At 53.0% G+C, this 16,593-nt stretch overlaps 1 protein-coding gene across 1 annotated transcript; it reads left to right on the top strand.

The window, feature by feature from the left end:
• The first annotated feature begins 1,444 nt into the window (after positions 1 to 1,444).
• Positions 1,445 to 15,804, top strand: Col9a2 (collagen type IX alpha 2 chain). The gene is made up of 32 exons (XM_046468370.2): positions 1,445 to 1,710; positions 2,933 to 3,007; positions 4,192 to 4,227; positions 4,320 to 4,382; positions 5,582 to 5,635; positions 5,748 to 5,783; positions 5,880 to 5,903; positions 6,253 to 6,306; positions 6,648 to 6,701; positions 6,810 to 6,857; positions 7,055 to 7,111; positions 7,189 to 7,242; positions 7,575 to 7,628; positions 8,245 to 8,298; positions 8,390 to 8,443; positions 8,551 to 8,604; positions 9,703 to 9,756; positions 10,164 to 10,217; positions 10,400 to 10,453; positions 11,080 to 11,124; positions 11,473 to 11,526; positions 11,799 to 11,852; positions 12,094 to 12,147; positions 12,233 to 12,304; positions 12,491 to 12,526; positions 12,658 to 12,702; positions 12,793 to 12,825; positions 12,982 to 13,128; positions 13,389 to 13,443; positions 13,723 to 13,911; positions 14,573 to 14,650; positions 15,039 to 15,804. The coding sequence occupies exons 1-32, from the start codon at positions 1,639 to 1,641 to the stop codon at positions 15,236 to 15,238; spliced, it is 2,067 nt and encodes a 688-aa protein (XP_046324326.1). The 5' UTR covers positions 1,445 to 1,638; the 3' UTR covers positions 15,239 to 15,804.
• The last annotated feature ends 789 nt before the right edge of the window (positions 15,805 to 16,593 follow it).

Raw genomic sequence — 16,593 nt, forward strand, 5'->3', positions numbered from 1 at the left:
TCCGCTGGAGTGGGGCAGAGTTCCCAAAGGCTGTTTTCCTTGACCATTTTAGCTGATCTGCTTATGGTCAGTTTTCCCACACTGACTGCAATCTTGATAAAAAGAGAATACTCAATAAGTCATAACTAAAATGTACCAATACCCACTATGTGCTGGTGCTAAGTTAAGTACCTCCATGCATCATCTCATTCAATCTGCACAAACTCTTTAAGATAAGTACTATTATTATCCCCACTTTAGAGATGAAAACACTAAGACTTTCATACATGTCGTTTGAGGTGCCTATGATCATACCTACAGTTGGTGACAGAGCCAGATTCCAAAGCACTTTACCAATGTTAAGTAAATGAAAGAGAAGGGAAGCTTTTAGACAGGTAGGCTTTGGAAACACCATTGAATAAAGTGATGGTTGTTCCCATGAACGTGGGAGAGATCACTTGGCAAAGGTGAATGAGAAGGCCCAGTCCTGGAGACACCAGTGCAAGGGAGCTGCAGAATAGTAAGGTAATAGTCATGCCTGGCATAAAGAGGTTGATCAATCATGGACCTCATATACACAGGTGGTTCCAAAAGATCATATAGCCTAGTGACATCATTGCTGTCTTAGTTTATGTAATACATTCTGTGTTTGCACAATGACCAAATCATCTTAATGACACTTTTCTTTCTTTTTTAATAACTGAATTTATTTATTTATTTTTATGTGGTCTGAGGACCGAACCCAGGGCCTTGCCCGTGCGAGGTGAGAGCTCTACCGCTGAGCCATAACCCCAGCCCCTTAATGACACTTTTCTTAGAATATGTCCTCATCCTTAAGTAATGTGACTGCAGAAGAAGAGGGGTTGAATGACAGAAGCTTGGGCAAGGATGACTTGAAGGCCAGAACGGTCAAGGGCCATTTGAGTTGCCAACTGCCTCCTCCCTGGAGGACTGAAGAGGGTTGAACTTCACTGGTGACCTCCCAGGTGAGACATAAACAAGGAGCTGAGGAAGTTTAGAGGTGGGAGCAGACCATTCTTAAGAGTTGGCAATGAAGCAGGGGGAAGAAAGAAGCAGATGGAGAAATTCACCAGGTGGCTGATCTAGAAAGGACTTTGGTATGTTTTAAGTAACAGGCTTGATTGTCCGTGGAGAGGAAAGAGCCCCCAGAAGAGCAGCAAGATGAATGGGGGCTGCTCAGACCCTGCTGCAAAGTCTGCAAAACCCGAGGCCTCTAAGCCTGAGTTGTGGAGGAGAGAGGACCTGGCCCGGCCGGGGCTCACAAGCAGAGGCAGCTGGGGAGGTGGGGGAATGATGGGGCTGCGGTTGGGGGTGAAAGGAGTCTCTCAGGCCGGAGGAGTCTCCCAGCAACCCGCTCTGCCTCCTCACAGAGAAAGGAGACCATGTCTCCATCCCTGGGGCTCTGGCAAGCTCTGGCCAGGAGAACGGTGGGTGGGCACCGACGGCGGGACGGAGCAGGGCGGAGCTGGGCGGAGGGCGCCCGCCTCCCTCCTCTGGTGCTCTCAGGTGACAGACCCCGCCAGACCCCGCCCCGCCTCGCTGCATATTCCGGAGGCCCACCCGCCGGGTCTGAGAGCAGCCTTCGCCTCCAGTGCGTGCGTGGACCGGCACTTATCCCTCCAGAACCCGCCGCGCGTTATGGCCCCTGCGGCAGCCCCCCGCGGCCTCCTTATTTTTCTACAGGTGCTCGGGCTCGCCCTGGCTCAGATCGTAAGTTCCGCGGTCGCTCTGGTGGCGGGTTCCTGGGTTGGAGGTCCAGGGTTCAGGATCGGGAGTTTGATGAAGGGCTTTGCCTGTCTCCCACCCTCTACTGACACCCCCTGGCCCGAGGGGACAGCGGTAGACAGTCCCGGGCGCAGGCCCCTCTATGCGTGCGGCTTCGTGAATGAAGGTGGATGAGCCGGGGAGCCCGAGGGTCCCTGATCCAAGATGCTCGGCCCTGCCCGGGACAAGCAGCGCAGGGCAGGAACTGACGCTCAGTCCTGGCAGCCGAGGGAGCCCAGGTGGCGGGGAAGACAATGCTGCCCATTCACCCGGCTACAGAGCCTCCACCCCCGCCACCTCCCGGGGGCGCCGGCTCCAGCCAGACGCCGCTGTCGCGGGGCTGAGGCTTCTCCCGCCCACCCGCGCGGGTCCTCGCTTCCTAGTGTCGGCTGAGGGTGGGGCACCTAACGCGACCCTTGCGCGGGTAGGATAGAGTCCGCGCTGTCTGGTGCCGGCACGGGTCGCAGCTCTCCTGCGGTGCGCCATTCTGGCACTTCCCGGCCCGGGGAGGGCATGGGCACCTGGCACGCGTGGGACCCCCTGTCTAAGTCAGGGCTTTCTGGGTAAGAGGAGCACTCCAAGGAAGAAAGATCAGGGTGCTCCCAGTGGGAAGAGAGTACACCTTCCCCTCCCTAAGTCTCCTTTCTCTATGCCTCCTCCACTTTTCTATGGGGTTTTACCAAGGGGAGAGAAGGAGATGCCAATTCGCCTCGTATACCTGTTGTTCCTCCTAAAGTAACAATACGAGCTACTATTCATTGAGGATCAAAGTCCGGGTAGGCACCACTATGCGTGTCATGCGTGATTTACTTGAGCCGCCAGCTTCTCCATCTGTTCCCCATTAAGACAGCCCTAGGGCAACTTGTTACAGTGGAAGGAAATCGTCCACGAACCTTTAATCTTTCTGTGCCTGTTTCTTCGCTTTCAAATTGCGGCCCTTAATAGAATTCGCCGGAGAGTTCTGAGCATTTAATAAGATAATCGACGTAATGACACAGTACCTAGTGCATAGTGGGCTCTAAACACACGTGAGCTCGTGGCTCCCTGAAGAGCTAACTCCCTTTACCAGGGGAGTTACGATTCTAGGACACCGCTCCCAGGGTTGTTTGCAACCCTTGGGATGCCCAGCATCCTGCACTGAGGGCTGCACCCTTGCCTGTGTTTTCAGAGAGGACCGCCGGGAGAGCCCGGGCCCCCAGGCCCTCCTGGGCCTCCAGGAGTACCTGGATCTGATGGCATCGACGTGAGTCTAACTTGGGACGGAAGGGGGAAGGGAGGCGGCGGACAAAGGAGAACTTTATGAGGGATGGAAATGGGGTGGGGATGGGGGAGCATGTGTCTGACGTTGTAGTGCCCCCAGTCGCCAGTAGGCGGCACCGGTCCGCACCACAAGGAGCCTGTTTGTTCCGCAGAAACCTCAACCCAGTTCTGAAATGCAGAGCCCGTTATAGCCGCCCTCAGACAAGGGAGCGCTGTTGGGTCTGATGACCGCAGCTCACAGCGAGTCCTTATCCCCCTCCCTTCCTTTCCTCTCCTTTTGGAGTAGGAGACGCCTTAACCTCTCGCGCCGCCCTGGCACACCTAGACGCCTCTTCAGGATAACTGGGAGCCTTGAACAGACTGGGGCCACACTCCCGTCTCTTCCCTTTCCTTTTTCTTCTGCAATTTAGAATCATCTGGGCTTGTTCCCCTGCCCTCCCTAGCATGGTGAGGGTTAAAAAACCTCATTCTGGAGGCTCCCCCAGGAGGTCAGCTCTACGTTTACCATCCGGACAGACTTCTATTCAGCATGGTGTCCCCACCCCCAAACCCAGGGAGTTGGGCCCCGGCCAGGCCCAGGCTACTGCAGGCTCAGGAATGCCTGGGGGCCTCTCTGGGGCAGAATCTTACTCCACCGGCCCTGTCTTCACCAAAGGTCCTTTGTCACTGGTAAAGAGGTCCTTCCCTCCTTGGGAACATTTTGGATCTACCCCTTCTTGGCCCCCTTCGTCCTTGCCGCTACCCCAGCCACTAGTTTCATCTGACAGTCCAGAATGGAGCAGCAGCTCACCTCACTCCTTCCCACCTTCTCTAAAAGTCCTGCCCCCTTTTTCCCCCACAGTTGCCCAAGTCCAAGAGGGTCAGCTCTCCCAGCTACCTTAGAGCCCTCAGCCCAGTTGCAGGCCTCAGAACTGACACCTTAACAACAGCAGCATGACTAAACCCCCTGCATGTGGATATTCCCCTCTCCAGCTGCCTGGGGTTGGTTTCAATGAACCTACAAATGTCTTGGAGGAAAAGGGGGCTATTTTCCCAGAAAGTACCAGACTGAGGGGACCCAGAACAGAAGAAAGGAGCTTGAGGAGATGAGCCTTTGGTACTGGCCAGCCAGGGGTGCTCACTGGGGAAGCATGAGTCAGTGTTGTCTCATCAACTTGAATCTTGCAGGGTGACAAGGGACCTCCTGGGAAAGCTGGCCCTCCGGTGAGTGCTTTTTTTGCCTTTGAATTCTGACTTTTAATTCTTCCAGTTCTTGCTCTCCTTTAGCTAATATTTGCTCCATCTCTATTTTTAAGGGATCCAAGGGAGAGCCTGGCAAACCTGGGCCAGATGGGCCCGATGGGAAGCCTGGGATTGATGTGAGTACCTGAATACTGGGCAGGGCAGGGTAGGGCTCAGCCTATTGACTTCCAGAGCCTGGTTCTGGCTTCTTCGCTCATCTTCTGTTCAGAGTGGGCATCAGGATGGAGAATCTTCAGCTGTAAGCCTCCCCTTTACCTTTATATGACTTGTGAGCTCACTGGAACCTCACACCACTGAATCCAACTGGGGTCCAGAGAAGGGCTCTGTTTTCTGTAGGGTTCAGAGTTTTCCTGCTTGTCTGCAGCATCAGAACTTAGTCTCACGTTTCTGGCATCCAGGGATCAGTCTGAATACACCAGGTGGGGCTAACTTTGTGTGCCATACCCTTTCCTCCTTTATCCATCCGGATCCCCTCCACAATCCAAGGCACAACTCAGAAGAGGAACATCATTTAGTTGATACCACAAAGCTCCCAAGAGCCCCCAAAGCTATAGGATACTAGACACAGCCAGTTCCAAGGGGAAGAGGACAGTCATCTACTGGGGGATACATTTAGATCAGTTACTGGAATGGGAGGAAGGAGGGGCACCCATGAGTTGCCTCTGCCCTGCTGGCTCAAGAGGTGTGACCAAGGCTGGGACCTGTTATCAGGGCCCCTCCCAACTTGTATACACCCCCACAAAGATTACCAATTACATTGCCTTCTACCAGCACATTGGTTCTCACATCCATCCCAGATAGGAAACATAATCAACTCAATTTGCAGATGAGAAAATTCAGGATCAGAAAAGTCTTTAGGGCAGACATCAAGTTTATGGGCAGCACAGGCTCCTAGGTCTCCTAGACTTCTAAACTGGGAGGCATAAAACCTAGGCCAGCAAGTCTTCAGGCCTTAGTTTCTCCTCTTTCAAAAGAGGATAATTGGGGCTGGGATTGTGGCTCAGCGGTAGAGCACTTGTCTAGCATGGGCGGGACCCAGGTTCGATCCTCAGCACCACATGAAAATAAAGGCATTGTGTTGTGTCCATCTACACCTAAAAAATAAATATTTTTTTAAAAGAGGATAATTGTTCTTTTCATAGCTTCCCAGGGTTACTGTGGGAACCAGGGAAAGGGGAAAGGAAGTATGTTAAGGTCCCTAGGCCTTCATGGGGTATGATGAAAGGAAGCCTCTGTCCAGTCAGGAGAGTCCCCTGAGACTTCTCTTTCCCCCAGGTCAGGGAGCATGTTGTCCTACCTTCTCTTTCTTCCCTAGGGTGTAACTGGAGCCAAAGGGGAGCCTGGTTCTGTGGGGACTCCTGGAGTCAAGGTAAGTAGCTGTAGTGTGGGCAATCTAGGCCTGGAGTTTGGAAGAGGCTACAGTAGAAAGGAGCAGGAACCCAGGAGACCCAGTCTCTAATCCTCTCCCATTGTTCTTCCAGGGCCAACCTGGGCTCCCAGGCCCCCCTGGCCTGCCAGTAAGTACAATATGCAAGGGCTACTAGGGACCCTCTGTGGGTAGAAAGGACCTGCAGAGAGAGTCATGAACCCAATTTCCTTTTCTTCTGTTCCAGGGCCCTGGTTTTGCTGGACCTCCTGTAAGTCCTCAGGGATGCAGCAGGGTCCCCGGGACTCCCAGAGAAGGAGGGGACAACAGTAGGACTTCTAGCAGAATAGTTTTCATGGGGAGGGGCCAGCATGCTATGATAGTGCCAGGAATGGCCTGGCTTTGGAGACGCTGCTATCCCACTCTGTGCCTGTCCACGAACTCCAGGGCAGACATCAAGTATATGAAATTTTTTGATCCTTCAAGCCCCAGTCTGTTAGTCTCTCTGGTGTTGGTAAAAGTCATAGTGGAGAAAGGGCCTTGGGTGCCTATCCCTACTTTCCTGCGCTGGATGGATTGATGCTTGAGGCATCCTGGACAGCCATATTTCTGCTCCCTAGGGACCTCCAGGACCTGTTGGCCTCCCTGGTGAGATTGGAATCCCAGGCCCCAAGGTGAGTCCCAGCCTCACTCTGCCTCTTGCTCTCTGTCTCCAGGCTGGCAAACTTGGGTGGACTCCAGAGAGTTTCTGGACCTGCCTCTGGCCAGTGGGGTGGTTGTGGGGGGCGGTCCTCCAGGTTTAGGGCAGAAACTTTTCCTGCTGAGTCTACCCTGTAGCACGCCTTTCAGGAAGGTTATGGGCTGGTACCATCCTCTGTCAATCTGCTTGATCTCCCCATGTAATGACTCTCAGGAAGTGTCCTGGAAGGCAGGGTGGACAGGGCAGTGGCAGGAACCAGAAGATGGAGCTGGGAGGACTGGATGGTAGTATGATTTGGGCCTGTTTTGCTTCCAGGGGGATCCAGGACCAGAGGGACCATCAGGGCCCCCAGGCCCCCCTGGGAAACCGGTTAGTGTCCTCAGACTCCCCTCCGCCACACGGCCATGTGCTCCTGGGGAAGTGGCTTGGGGTGGGAAAGGGTCTGCTCAGGTTCCATCTTCATACATTTCCTCTTAGGGACGCCCAGGAACCATTCAGGGCCTGGAAGGCAGCGCTGACTTCCTGGTGAGAAGTGGGGTCTGGGACTAGGCTGATGGGGGTGTCATGGAGATAGGGTCTGTGGGTAGTGAGTAGGGGCAGTGGTAGAGATTCAGCCAGGTGAATTGGGAAACTGTTTAAAGAATTGACAAAATGGAGATGCACTGACCAGCTGGCCTGAGCCAGGCAAGTTACCTCGGGGTCCTGTTGGATTTTCTTTCCAGTGTCCAACCAACTGTCCAGCTGGTGTGAAAGGGCCCCCAGGGCTACAGGGAGTAAAGGTAAGAGCCCTTATTCTGAGAAGGAGAAGCAAGCTATTGGGAAGAGACCTCCTACTGAGTTCATTCCTTCCCTTCAGGGGCATCCTGGCAGACGGGGGATTCTGGGTGATCCTGGCCGCCAGGGAAAGCCGGTGAGTCTAAGGGCAGAGGGCCATGAGATGGTGGCTAGATGGAGACAGTCCTACAGCAGCCTGTCCGCATTTTTCATCTCTTCCCCTGTTCCGTGGGTCTAGGGTACAGAGCCTTGAGCTGGGAGGCAGGAAGATTATGTTCCAGACCAATGTGTCTCTGGGCAAGTCCCTTCTCTTTGTGTGGTCTCATTTTCTCACCTGTGATATGGAACTGCATGGTCTAAAGGTCCTTCCTATCTGCCTGTGCTAGGGAAGGTGACTGGTATCTTTGCTTATCTCTATATTTGTCTCTTTACCTGCCTGCCTGTCTGATAACTCATCTTTGTTTTTAGGGTCCCAAGGGAGATGTGGGTGCCTCTGGAGAGCAAGGCATCCCTGGACCACCAGTAAGAAACACCTTTCCCCAGTGGCCTCTTTCTTCCTGGGAGCCCTTGATAGGGTCATTACCCTGCTCAGGCCTCTAGTTTATAAGAGACCTGTGTCCAGCCGAGCACATACCTGTAATTCTAGAGGCTCGGGAGGCTGAGGCAGGAGGATCACAAATTCAAAGCCACCCTCAGAAATGGCAAGGGACTAAGCAACTCAGTGAGACCCTGTCTCTAAATAAAATACAAAATAGGGCTGGGATGTGGCTTAGTGGTTGAGTGCCCCTGAGTTCAATCCCTGGTAACCCCGCCCCCCCCCCCAAATAGACCTGTGTCCAGTTGGGAGTATTTCTGAGTAGGAAGAAGGAGACTGAGGCTTTCAGGAATTAGGGGACAGGAACCAAAGCTGTCAGCTGGAAGGCCTAGCTGAAGTCCAGGTTCTGCCACTGTCCTTCAAGTGGCCATGGTCAGTCCCTCTCCATTTCTGAGCCTTCAAATGAGATTTCCCGTCTACAAGATAGGGACTATGTTGCCTACTTCAAAGGGGCATTGTGAAAAGGGCTGGGGGGGGGGGCGTCCAAAAAGCTATCATGAAATGGGCCTTGTAATTGCCTTTTTATCATTTTTGCTTTGACAGGGTCCCCAGGGGATTAGGGGCTACCCAGGAATGGCAGGACCTAAGGGAGAAACGGTAAGTAAATCTAGGTGTGTCCTGCAAGAGCTGCTATGACCAGCCCTCTGAGGTCCAGCCAGGACTGACCTCAACCCTTTTCTCTCCCCAGGGTCTTCGTGGGTATAAAGGCATGGTGGGCTCCATTGGTGCTGCTGGGTCACCGGTAAGACTGCTCGTGTCCCCTGGAGCCAGGCTGGAACCCTTAGGGCTACAGAGTGGGTATGTTCCCCTTGAACCCATGTGACCTATATTGTTGTTCCTTCTTGACAGGGTGAGGAAGGTCCAAGAGGGCCACCAGGCCGAGCTGGGGAGAAGGGTGATGTGGTAAGTTCTCAGGCACCCATTGTCTAGCCAGTGCCCCTGGAGACTACTGGGCAGAACTCTATTCCCCTCAAGGCTGGTGTATGTATACACACACTCACACATACACATACACGCGAGTATGTATGTGTGTGTGTGCGACTGTGTGGGGGTGGTTCAGACCATCTGTGCCAAGAGCTCAGTTGGCCCAAATTCAGATTTTAGGAGAAGCCATGGGATCCAGTCCCAGGGTCACTGGGGCCAGACAATGAAATTCCAGCAAATCAGCCACGGGGCTAATGGGATTTGGTCGGATGCTGGTTCTCCTCACTCTTCTTTTTAATTAGTAGACTTTCTGAGCAGTTTTAAGTTTACAGAAAATTTGAACAAAAAGCCCAGTTAGCTACTTCATTATTATTTTATTTTTAATGCAAATTTTAAAATATGCATAAAAGTAGAGAGAATGTTATAATGACTCCCATATGGCAGTCTCGTGGGTTCCACAGTTATTGACATTTTGCCATACACACTTCATCTGTCCCCCTTCCCCTTCTTCCTTCATTTGTTATTGCTTTGCTCTGAGGTTCTCAAGCTAATCCTTGGCATTGTGTCATTTCACTCCTAAACACTTCAGAATGTATCTCTAAAAATAAGAACGTTTTCTCACAGAACCACATCATTATTATAACTAACAAAATAAAGAAATATTCTTCTCCTACTACTGGGGATTAAACTCAGGGGTGCTTGACCACTGAGCTAAACCCTTATCCCCTTTTAAACTTTAACTCTAACCCTAGGGCTTCCCTAAATTGGAACTTGAAATCCTCCTAAATTGCTGGGATTACAGGCATGCCTCACTGTGTCTGACAAACAACTATTCTTTAACATCACTTAATAATCCCTATTCCTGCTGAGCCGAACCCAGTCTAACCCCACTGCTTGGCACTGACCTCTACACACTCCTCCTGGTTCTATGTTCCTCTCCTTCAAAGGAACATAGGATGGTCTGTGCCACAGGTACTCTGGAACCCAGAGGCTACAGATCTCAGCTATACCCCTCTCTGTGCAGCTAGGCAGGGGCTCCATATCCTGAAGGTGATGTGATCTCTATTTACTTTGCAGGGTAGCCAAGGTGCTCCAGGACCCCAGGGGATAACAGGCCCAAAGGGAGCAACTGTAAGTGCCAGAGGCCCAGTCCCTGACCCATGTGGACAGGGTTGGGTCAGTTTGTCTAAACCCCTAGAAGAAGAGCCTGAATTTGAACTCTGCTGCATGCAGGCTGGCTCTGTAATCTGGGAAGTTCTCCTTTTCTGTGCCTTAGTTTCTTCAATCATAAATAGGGGTGATGCTGTAGGAGAGATCCTGGGAAACTTGTAGCATGTGGGGTACTCATTCACATGAAGGAGGAACAGTGGAGTTTCCCACTTCAGCTCCCCTCCCCCAGTTGGCTGGTAGGGTTTCCTGAGATGGGCAGACACCTTTCCTACCTGCATACTGCAGCTGTCACAGAGGGTCATGTGTGGGTGGTCTGACTCCAGGAATATCCCCATTGTGAGTCTCCCTTGAACTGTCCTCCTGAGCAGGGCCCCCCAGGCATCGATGGCAAGGATGGAACTCCAGGCATACCTGGCATGAAGGTAAGAGTGGGAACTGCTGGTCCTATCACATGATCCTGGGGACCTTGGAGTTGGGGATCCTCTGTAGTATCTCTGGAACATCTCTTCTTACCTCTGATCTGTTTCCCTATCTGCACTGGGGTGGAAGCCATGGACCCTTAGCTGCAGTTCTAATTTGTGCTTCTGATTCCTTGTCTCTTCAGGGCCACGTAGGACAGGCAGGACGACCAGGAAGCCCAGGCCACCAGGGCTTAGCAGTAAGTATCAGGTAGAGCCACAGGGGTTGCCTGTGGACAAGTTGCTTCTCCTCAGACTGGGAAGTCAAGCACTCTGTCGCCCACCTCCCTATGAGGGCATGAGTGGCTGATGAGATTGAAATCTACACCTGGTCTCTCATTTTTAAAAATTTTTTTTTAGTTGTAGATGGACATATTACCTTTATTTTATTTATTTTATGGTGCTGAGAATCAAACCCAGTGCCTCATACATGCTAGGCAAGCACTCTACCACTGAGCCACATCCCTAGCCCCTACACCTGGTTTCTTGCTGTATCACCACGTCTTGCCTCCTTACCACTTCTTGTGGGTCCGGCCTGTGCCTGCAGGCACTCACTGTGGGCCTAGATGCATACAAAGGTGCTCATCTTTTCCCCCTGGACACAGGCCCTGGTAGGCAATCCAGTCTCTGTAACCCTCTCCTTCTCCCACCAGGCCTCAGGGCAGGGGTGGAAAATACTGTCAAGTTTTTGACACCACGCCTGGGTTTTCTGTTCAGCTCCCTCCCTGGAACAGAGGAAATCTGGATTCGGGATGGGAAGCAAAGCAACAGGTACTTGGGGTTCCCTTGTGCCAGGGTAGAAACTGATGTCTATTTCTCTTGGCAGGGTGTGCCGGGCCAGCCAGGGACAAAAGGAGGTCCTGGAGATAAGGTAAGGTGACCCCCAGCTGGGAGAATTGGTTCCATGTGAGCAAGGGAGCTGGAGGGCAGGGAATGGGCATGGCTTAATGACTGCAAGGTCAACCAAGGCTCTCAAATCAGCCTGAATACAAGTTATCTCTCTTCTTGCTCTCCCACTACCAGCTCACCCTTGGCCTGCCTTAGTGGAGACTGGATGGCATGGCTTTAATAGAGGAAAAACAAACACAGAGAACTTGTCCAAGAACATCCTCTCCCCCTCCCCTATTCATTTGGTTGCAGACTGTATTCAGTGTTCATTGGGCTGAGGCCAAGGGCCAACTGGGTCATCCAGAGTAACCTGAAAACTGTTTTCCTGCAGGGTGAGCCTGGCCAGCAGGGTCTCCCTGGATTTTCTGGTCCCCCTGGGAAGGAGGTAAGTGCCCTATCCACTGACACAGGGGCATTTGGCTCTTCCAGGTCTGAGGGCTTTGCACTCAGTGGGGCCAGAGTGAGGTCATGGGATGGAGCCCCAATCTGAGGAGCACTCTGGGTTAGTTGGGTGTCTGCTCTGACCCACTAACCACCTTTCTTCTTTCTGAGCCCATTTCCTAATTGAAGCCAATTAGCTGAGATCTATGGGTGGGGAGGGGTGACCCATAGGTCCTATTAGGCCTACTGTGTATCCCCAATTTCTCCTTCCTTCAGGGAGAGCCAGGACCCAGAGGAGAAATTGGTCCTCGGGGCATCGTGGGACAGAAGGTAAGTGTCTGGTGCAGTGGTCCCTCCCCTGGAGTACTCGCAGCAGCTGGCACAAGTAGATTCAGGATCTGGGTCCTCTTTCTGGCAACACCTCAATTTGCTGGTCTGTGAAATGGAGCAAAGGACCCCCTGCTGGTGACAGCAGGAATGGAGGACAGTTGACCCTGCCAAGGTCTGGGGCCTGGCAGGGGGTGGCTATCCCTGCAGAGAGCCAGGGCATGACCTTCTCTTTCCATTTCAGGGTGACCAGGGTGAAAGGGGGCCAGTGGGACAGCCAGGTCCCCAAGGACGACAGGTGAGCATAGCCAACTAAAGGGGGCTGCTGGGGGCATATCTGGGCACTTCGGTTTATTTACTACTCTCTTTTCTTTTCTCCTCAGGGCCCCAAGGGAGAGCAGGGACCCCCTGGAATCCCAGGACCCCAAGGCTTGCCAGGCATCAAGGGAGATAAGGTGCACCAAATGGGGCTGGAAAATTTCTGGGAATGCAGCCCCAAAACTGGGGGAGGGGCGCTGGGGGAGCTTAGATCTTAAGCGCTCCAACAGCGGGCCCAGGACTTGGGATCCTGGGGGGACCTTGTGGCCCCTCCCCTCCCTGGAGGGGGAAATTCCCCAAGCCCTTCGTCTTGCTTTCTCTAGGGCTCCCCAGGAAAACCCGGGCCCCGCGGCGGAGTGGTGAGTCCCAGTGCCCGGTTCAGTCTTCGTGGGGTCCCGAGCTTGGGGCATCAGGTTGTCTACCCTAGGCTTGGTGGCGCTGCCCCACCTCACATCCCCACTGCACCTGACCCGAGACTCTTTCTCTGCAGGGAGACCCGGGGGTGGCCGGCCTCCCGGGGGAGAAAGGCGAGAAGGTGAGTGGGTAGTGCGGGGGTGGCGGGGAGCGAGGGCTTCTGTACCCCAGAGTACCCACCGCTTGATGACTGTGCTCCCTGTACGTGCAGGGCGAATCTGGTGAGCCGGGGCCCAAGGGACAGGTGAGTCACACTCTTCCTTCCCTGAGGTTACCGCACTTCCCTGGGCTGCCCTGGGACCTCCTCCTCCCGACCCTCCCATCCCCTCCCCTCCCCGCCCCTAACCCGCCAAGCCTGGCGCAATCTCACCGGGCGCTGTCTCTGCCCCGCCCCCGGCAGCCAGGAGTCCGCGGAGAGCAAGGCTACCCTGGCCCCAGCGGGGATGCTGGCGCCCCAGGGGTGCAGGGTTACCCTGGGCTGCCTGGCCCTCGAGGACAGGCTGGAGACAGAGGCGTGCCAGGACTGCCAGGGAGACAGGGCGTGGCGGTAAGTTGGCCCCCAGGGCAGAGGGGTTCTGCTAGTTAGGAGATCTCTAATCCCCCAAAGTCTGGAAGTTCCCAGAGGCCCGCTGGCTTCCCTGAGGCTGGCTCATGGGGTAAGGATGCTAGGGAAGGAAGCAGAAGGGGTTTCAGTCAGAAACAAAAATCCTTTCTGGGAAGATAAGGGATCTGGAGGGAGTCAGAAGCTGCAGGAGGGGCATCCTGGCAGCCAGAGGCTTCTTTCTGAAAGACCTTCTCTGCCTTCAGGGCCGAGCTGCTAGTGACCAGCACATCGAAGACGTGGTGCTGAAGATGATGCAAGGTGAGAGGAGGGGGTAACCCCTCCCCATAGCCCATTTCAGGGCTTGGGCACCCTTCAGGAGCTTCTCCATGTGGTCTTGCCAGAGGTCTGGAGTCCCAAGTGCTCATTCCAGCTCTACCTCCAAGGAGCTGCAGGAAATCTGGATATATCACTCTGGACAGGGCCTTAAGAAAAGGGAACTTAAAAGTGGGACTTTTCAATTTGCAGACCTAGAGGCCAGGGGCCATCAGGATGCTCGGCCTTCCATCTCATAGACCTCTTTCCCCTCTCTCCCTCCAGAGCAACTGGCAGAGGTGGCTGTGAGTGCCAAGCGGGAAGCCCTTGGTGCAGTTGGGATGATGGGTCCTCCAGGACCACCTGGCCCGCCTGGATACCCAGGCAAGCAGGGCCCGAATGGGCACCCTGGCCCTCGAGGAATTCCAGGAGTCGTGGGAGCCGTGGGTCAGATTGGCAATACTGGGCCCAAGGGTGAGTGCTGTTCTCTGAAGGGAGTGTGGGCTGGGCAGTGGGAATTTGGCCAAGGCTGGCTTAAGTTCAACCTCCTGTTCCCCACCCCCAACTCAGTCAGACTGTGGAGTAGACACCCCAGGGCTCTTCCCCCAAACCACACTGATGGAAAACAATGCACTGTTTATAGCTTTGGGAAGGTTATTTATTTACTGGTAACCCCATAAACATCATCTTTCCATGTCTCTGCAGATAGACTCAGAATCCAGACTCTGCCACTTGCTCACTATGTACCCTGAACAAGTTACCCATTAATTTCCCTGGGCCTTAGGTTTATCATTTGTGAAATGGACATGTTAATAGTACTGACCTCATAGTGTTTAGTGGGGATTACCTTTAGCAGTAATTTAGAGTTGTTCTTAGTTTACTGCTTGGTAAATGCTAGATATTGTCATTGCATGTTTTCCTGTAAGTAACTGTATCAGATGCATAGTCTTCCATACTTTGTCTGGACCTCTCTTTATTTAACCAGCCCTAGGTGGTCATTTCCAGCTTTCCCCTATTTTGAACTAGCACAAAACTGGAATAATTGCTGTATGTAAAACATGAATTAAATATCAAACCAGGTGGGAAAAACATTTTCCAAATTTTGAAAAACTAAGACCCCTTTTTTTGTCTGCAGGAAAGCGTGGAGAGAAGGGTGACCAAGGAGAAGTAGGGCGTGGGCACCCTGGGATGCCTGGGCCCCCAGGGATCCCAGGTAAGAACTTGGCCCTGCTTGGCTACAATTGTTCCTGAACTTGGGGATTAATGACTCACAGACACTTGGGTTTCTTCCATGGATGCTTCACACTCATCCAACTTGGAGCACCCAGGAGTCCCTGGGTGGGGGCTGACTGGGAAGTGGAAGCTGACACTCTGAGGACTTCCTGAGATGTAGTTTCTTCATGAAGGGGAAGGACAGGCATGTGTTCCCAAGATTCACTGACTGGGAACTGGGCATAGTGGACAATCTCAGAATCACTGTCTGCGAAGAGTCCCTTCTTCCTGTGGTATCCCTGGCCTCATTTCCCCATCTGAACTATTTCTCCACTTCAGAATTCTAAGCTGAGTCAGGAGAAGGCCCTAATGTCATGACTCTTTTATAGGACTCCCTGGCCGGCCTGGGCAGGCAATCAATGGCAAGGATGGAGACAGAGGGTCCCCAGGGGCTCCAGGAGAAGCAGGCCGACCTGGCCTGCCAGGCCCTGTGGGACTGCCAGGTTTCTGTGAGCCTGCAGCCTGCCTGGGGGCTTCAGCCTATGCCTCAGCCCGTCTCACTGAGCCGGGATCCATCAAGGGGCCATGAACAGCAGCACAGAACACAGCCCACAGGCATCCTGGGTCCCCTCGATGTGGACAGGCATTCCAGCCCAGGAAACTAGCTTTCCCAGGACCTTCTGTCTGGGACTCAGTGGTCCTAAGGACAGAAGTTCTAAAACATGGGGAAAAGGAAGAGAGAGCATCAGAGTGAAAAGGTAGCTGACAGGTCAACTGTCACCAGAGAGTGAACACTCCAAAGGGAACAGTATGGACAGGATGGCTTTCCTTCTGGAGCACCAATTGGATGTTACCAAATGTCTCCTTTATCTGTTCCATTCTCCACTGGCCATCTTGTCCTTGGGACAGGTAGGCTGAGGTCTCTCTTGGTTCCTGAACCCATTCTTATTCTATGGACTCACTGGATGACTGCTGGGGGTGACTTCTCTGAGGTGGGCATCCTTAAGCCAGCCCCACTTCCTTCCTGCTTCTCACCTGAGTATTTAAACTCCATCTCCCTTTTCTTTTTGCCATTACCCTCTTCTGCCCCCTTTTCCCAGTATCCACCATGGCCTTTCTGTAAATAAAAGCCCCCAACTTAGTTACAAACCAAAACATGAGTTGTTAGTCTCAATTTTTCTTTCTTTTCCTTTTTCTTTTGCAGTGTGGAGGATCAAACCCAGGCTAGGCAAACACTCTACAATTTAGCTACATCCCCAGACATGGGCTCAATTTCTTGTGGATGGGGATGGAGGTTGGTACTGCCTCCACCACCTGGGCAGAGTTGCCAGGGGCTAGGGAAGGGGAGGGGGATGTGGGGCACATCCTGAATTGTGAGCATGGAGACAGCATGGCCTATATGAGGAACATCTGTGGGGAAGATCTAGGGAAGGGAAGGCAGATGATAATTTGCTGTGTGGCTTTGGGCAAACCCCTCTGAACATTTGGATATCTGTGGCAAGGACTCAATCATGTTATATTTATCCAAACATAGCACACCCAGTGTCCTGTCAGGGCCTGGCAACTGGGAGTCCTCTGGAGTTTTGGTGCCTGATATGTGCAGCCCTGGGGTAGGAGCTTAGAGTGGAAGATATAAGACCTACCTGGGCTGTTGCCTTCCACGGGCTGTGTGTGTCTGTGTGTATGGTGCTGGGGATCAAACCCAGGGCCTTGTGCATGCGAGCAAGCACTCTACCAACTGAGCTATATCCCCAACCCTTCCACAGGCTTTAAGCTGTGAGAAAAACACACATGGGCCTGGATGATCAAAATCTGGAGGAGACTAGCCCATGGCTCTCTCTAGGCTAGCTAGGAACTTCTGAAATTCAAAAGGCAACCAATTTGTTTATCCCAGTATTGATGTGAAAATGTATTGCCCCCCAAAGAAGCACTCTGCCATCCGTA

This window comes from Marmota monax, unplaced genomic scaffold (genome assembly GCF_021218885.2).
Source record: "Marmota monax isolate L192 unplaced genomic scaffold, Marmota_monax_Labrador192_F-V1.1 WCK01_AAM20220418_F8-fsc00008, whole genome shotgun sequence".
NCBI classification, from domain to species: domain Eukaryota; kingdom Metazoa; phylum Chordata; class Mammalia; order Rodentia; family Sciuridae; genus Marmota; species Marmota monax.

Excerpts from the sequence above, each read along its gene's own strand:
- Col9a2 (XM_046468370.2), top strand. The coding sequence starts at position 1,639 with ATGGCCCCTGCGGCAGCCCCCCGCGGCCTCCTTATTTTTCTACAGGTG. Across the intron at positions 6,702-6,809 it reads CAGGCCCCCCTGGGAAACCG|GGACGCCCAGGAACCATTCA; the intron begins GTTAGTGTCCTC and ends ATTTCCTCTTAG. Across the intron at positions 7,243-7,574 it reads CTGGCCGCCAGGGAAAGCCG|GGTCCCAAGGGAGATGTGGG; the intron begins GTGAGTCTAAGG and ends CTTTGTTTTTAG.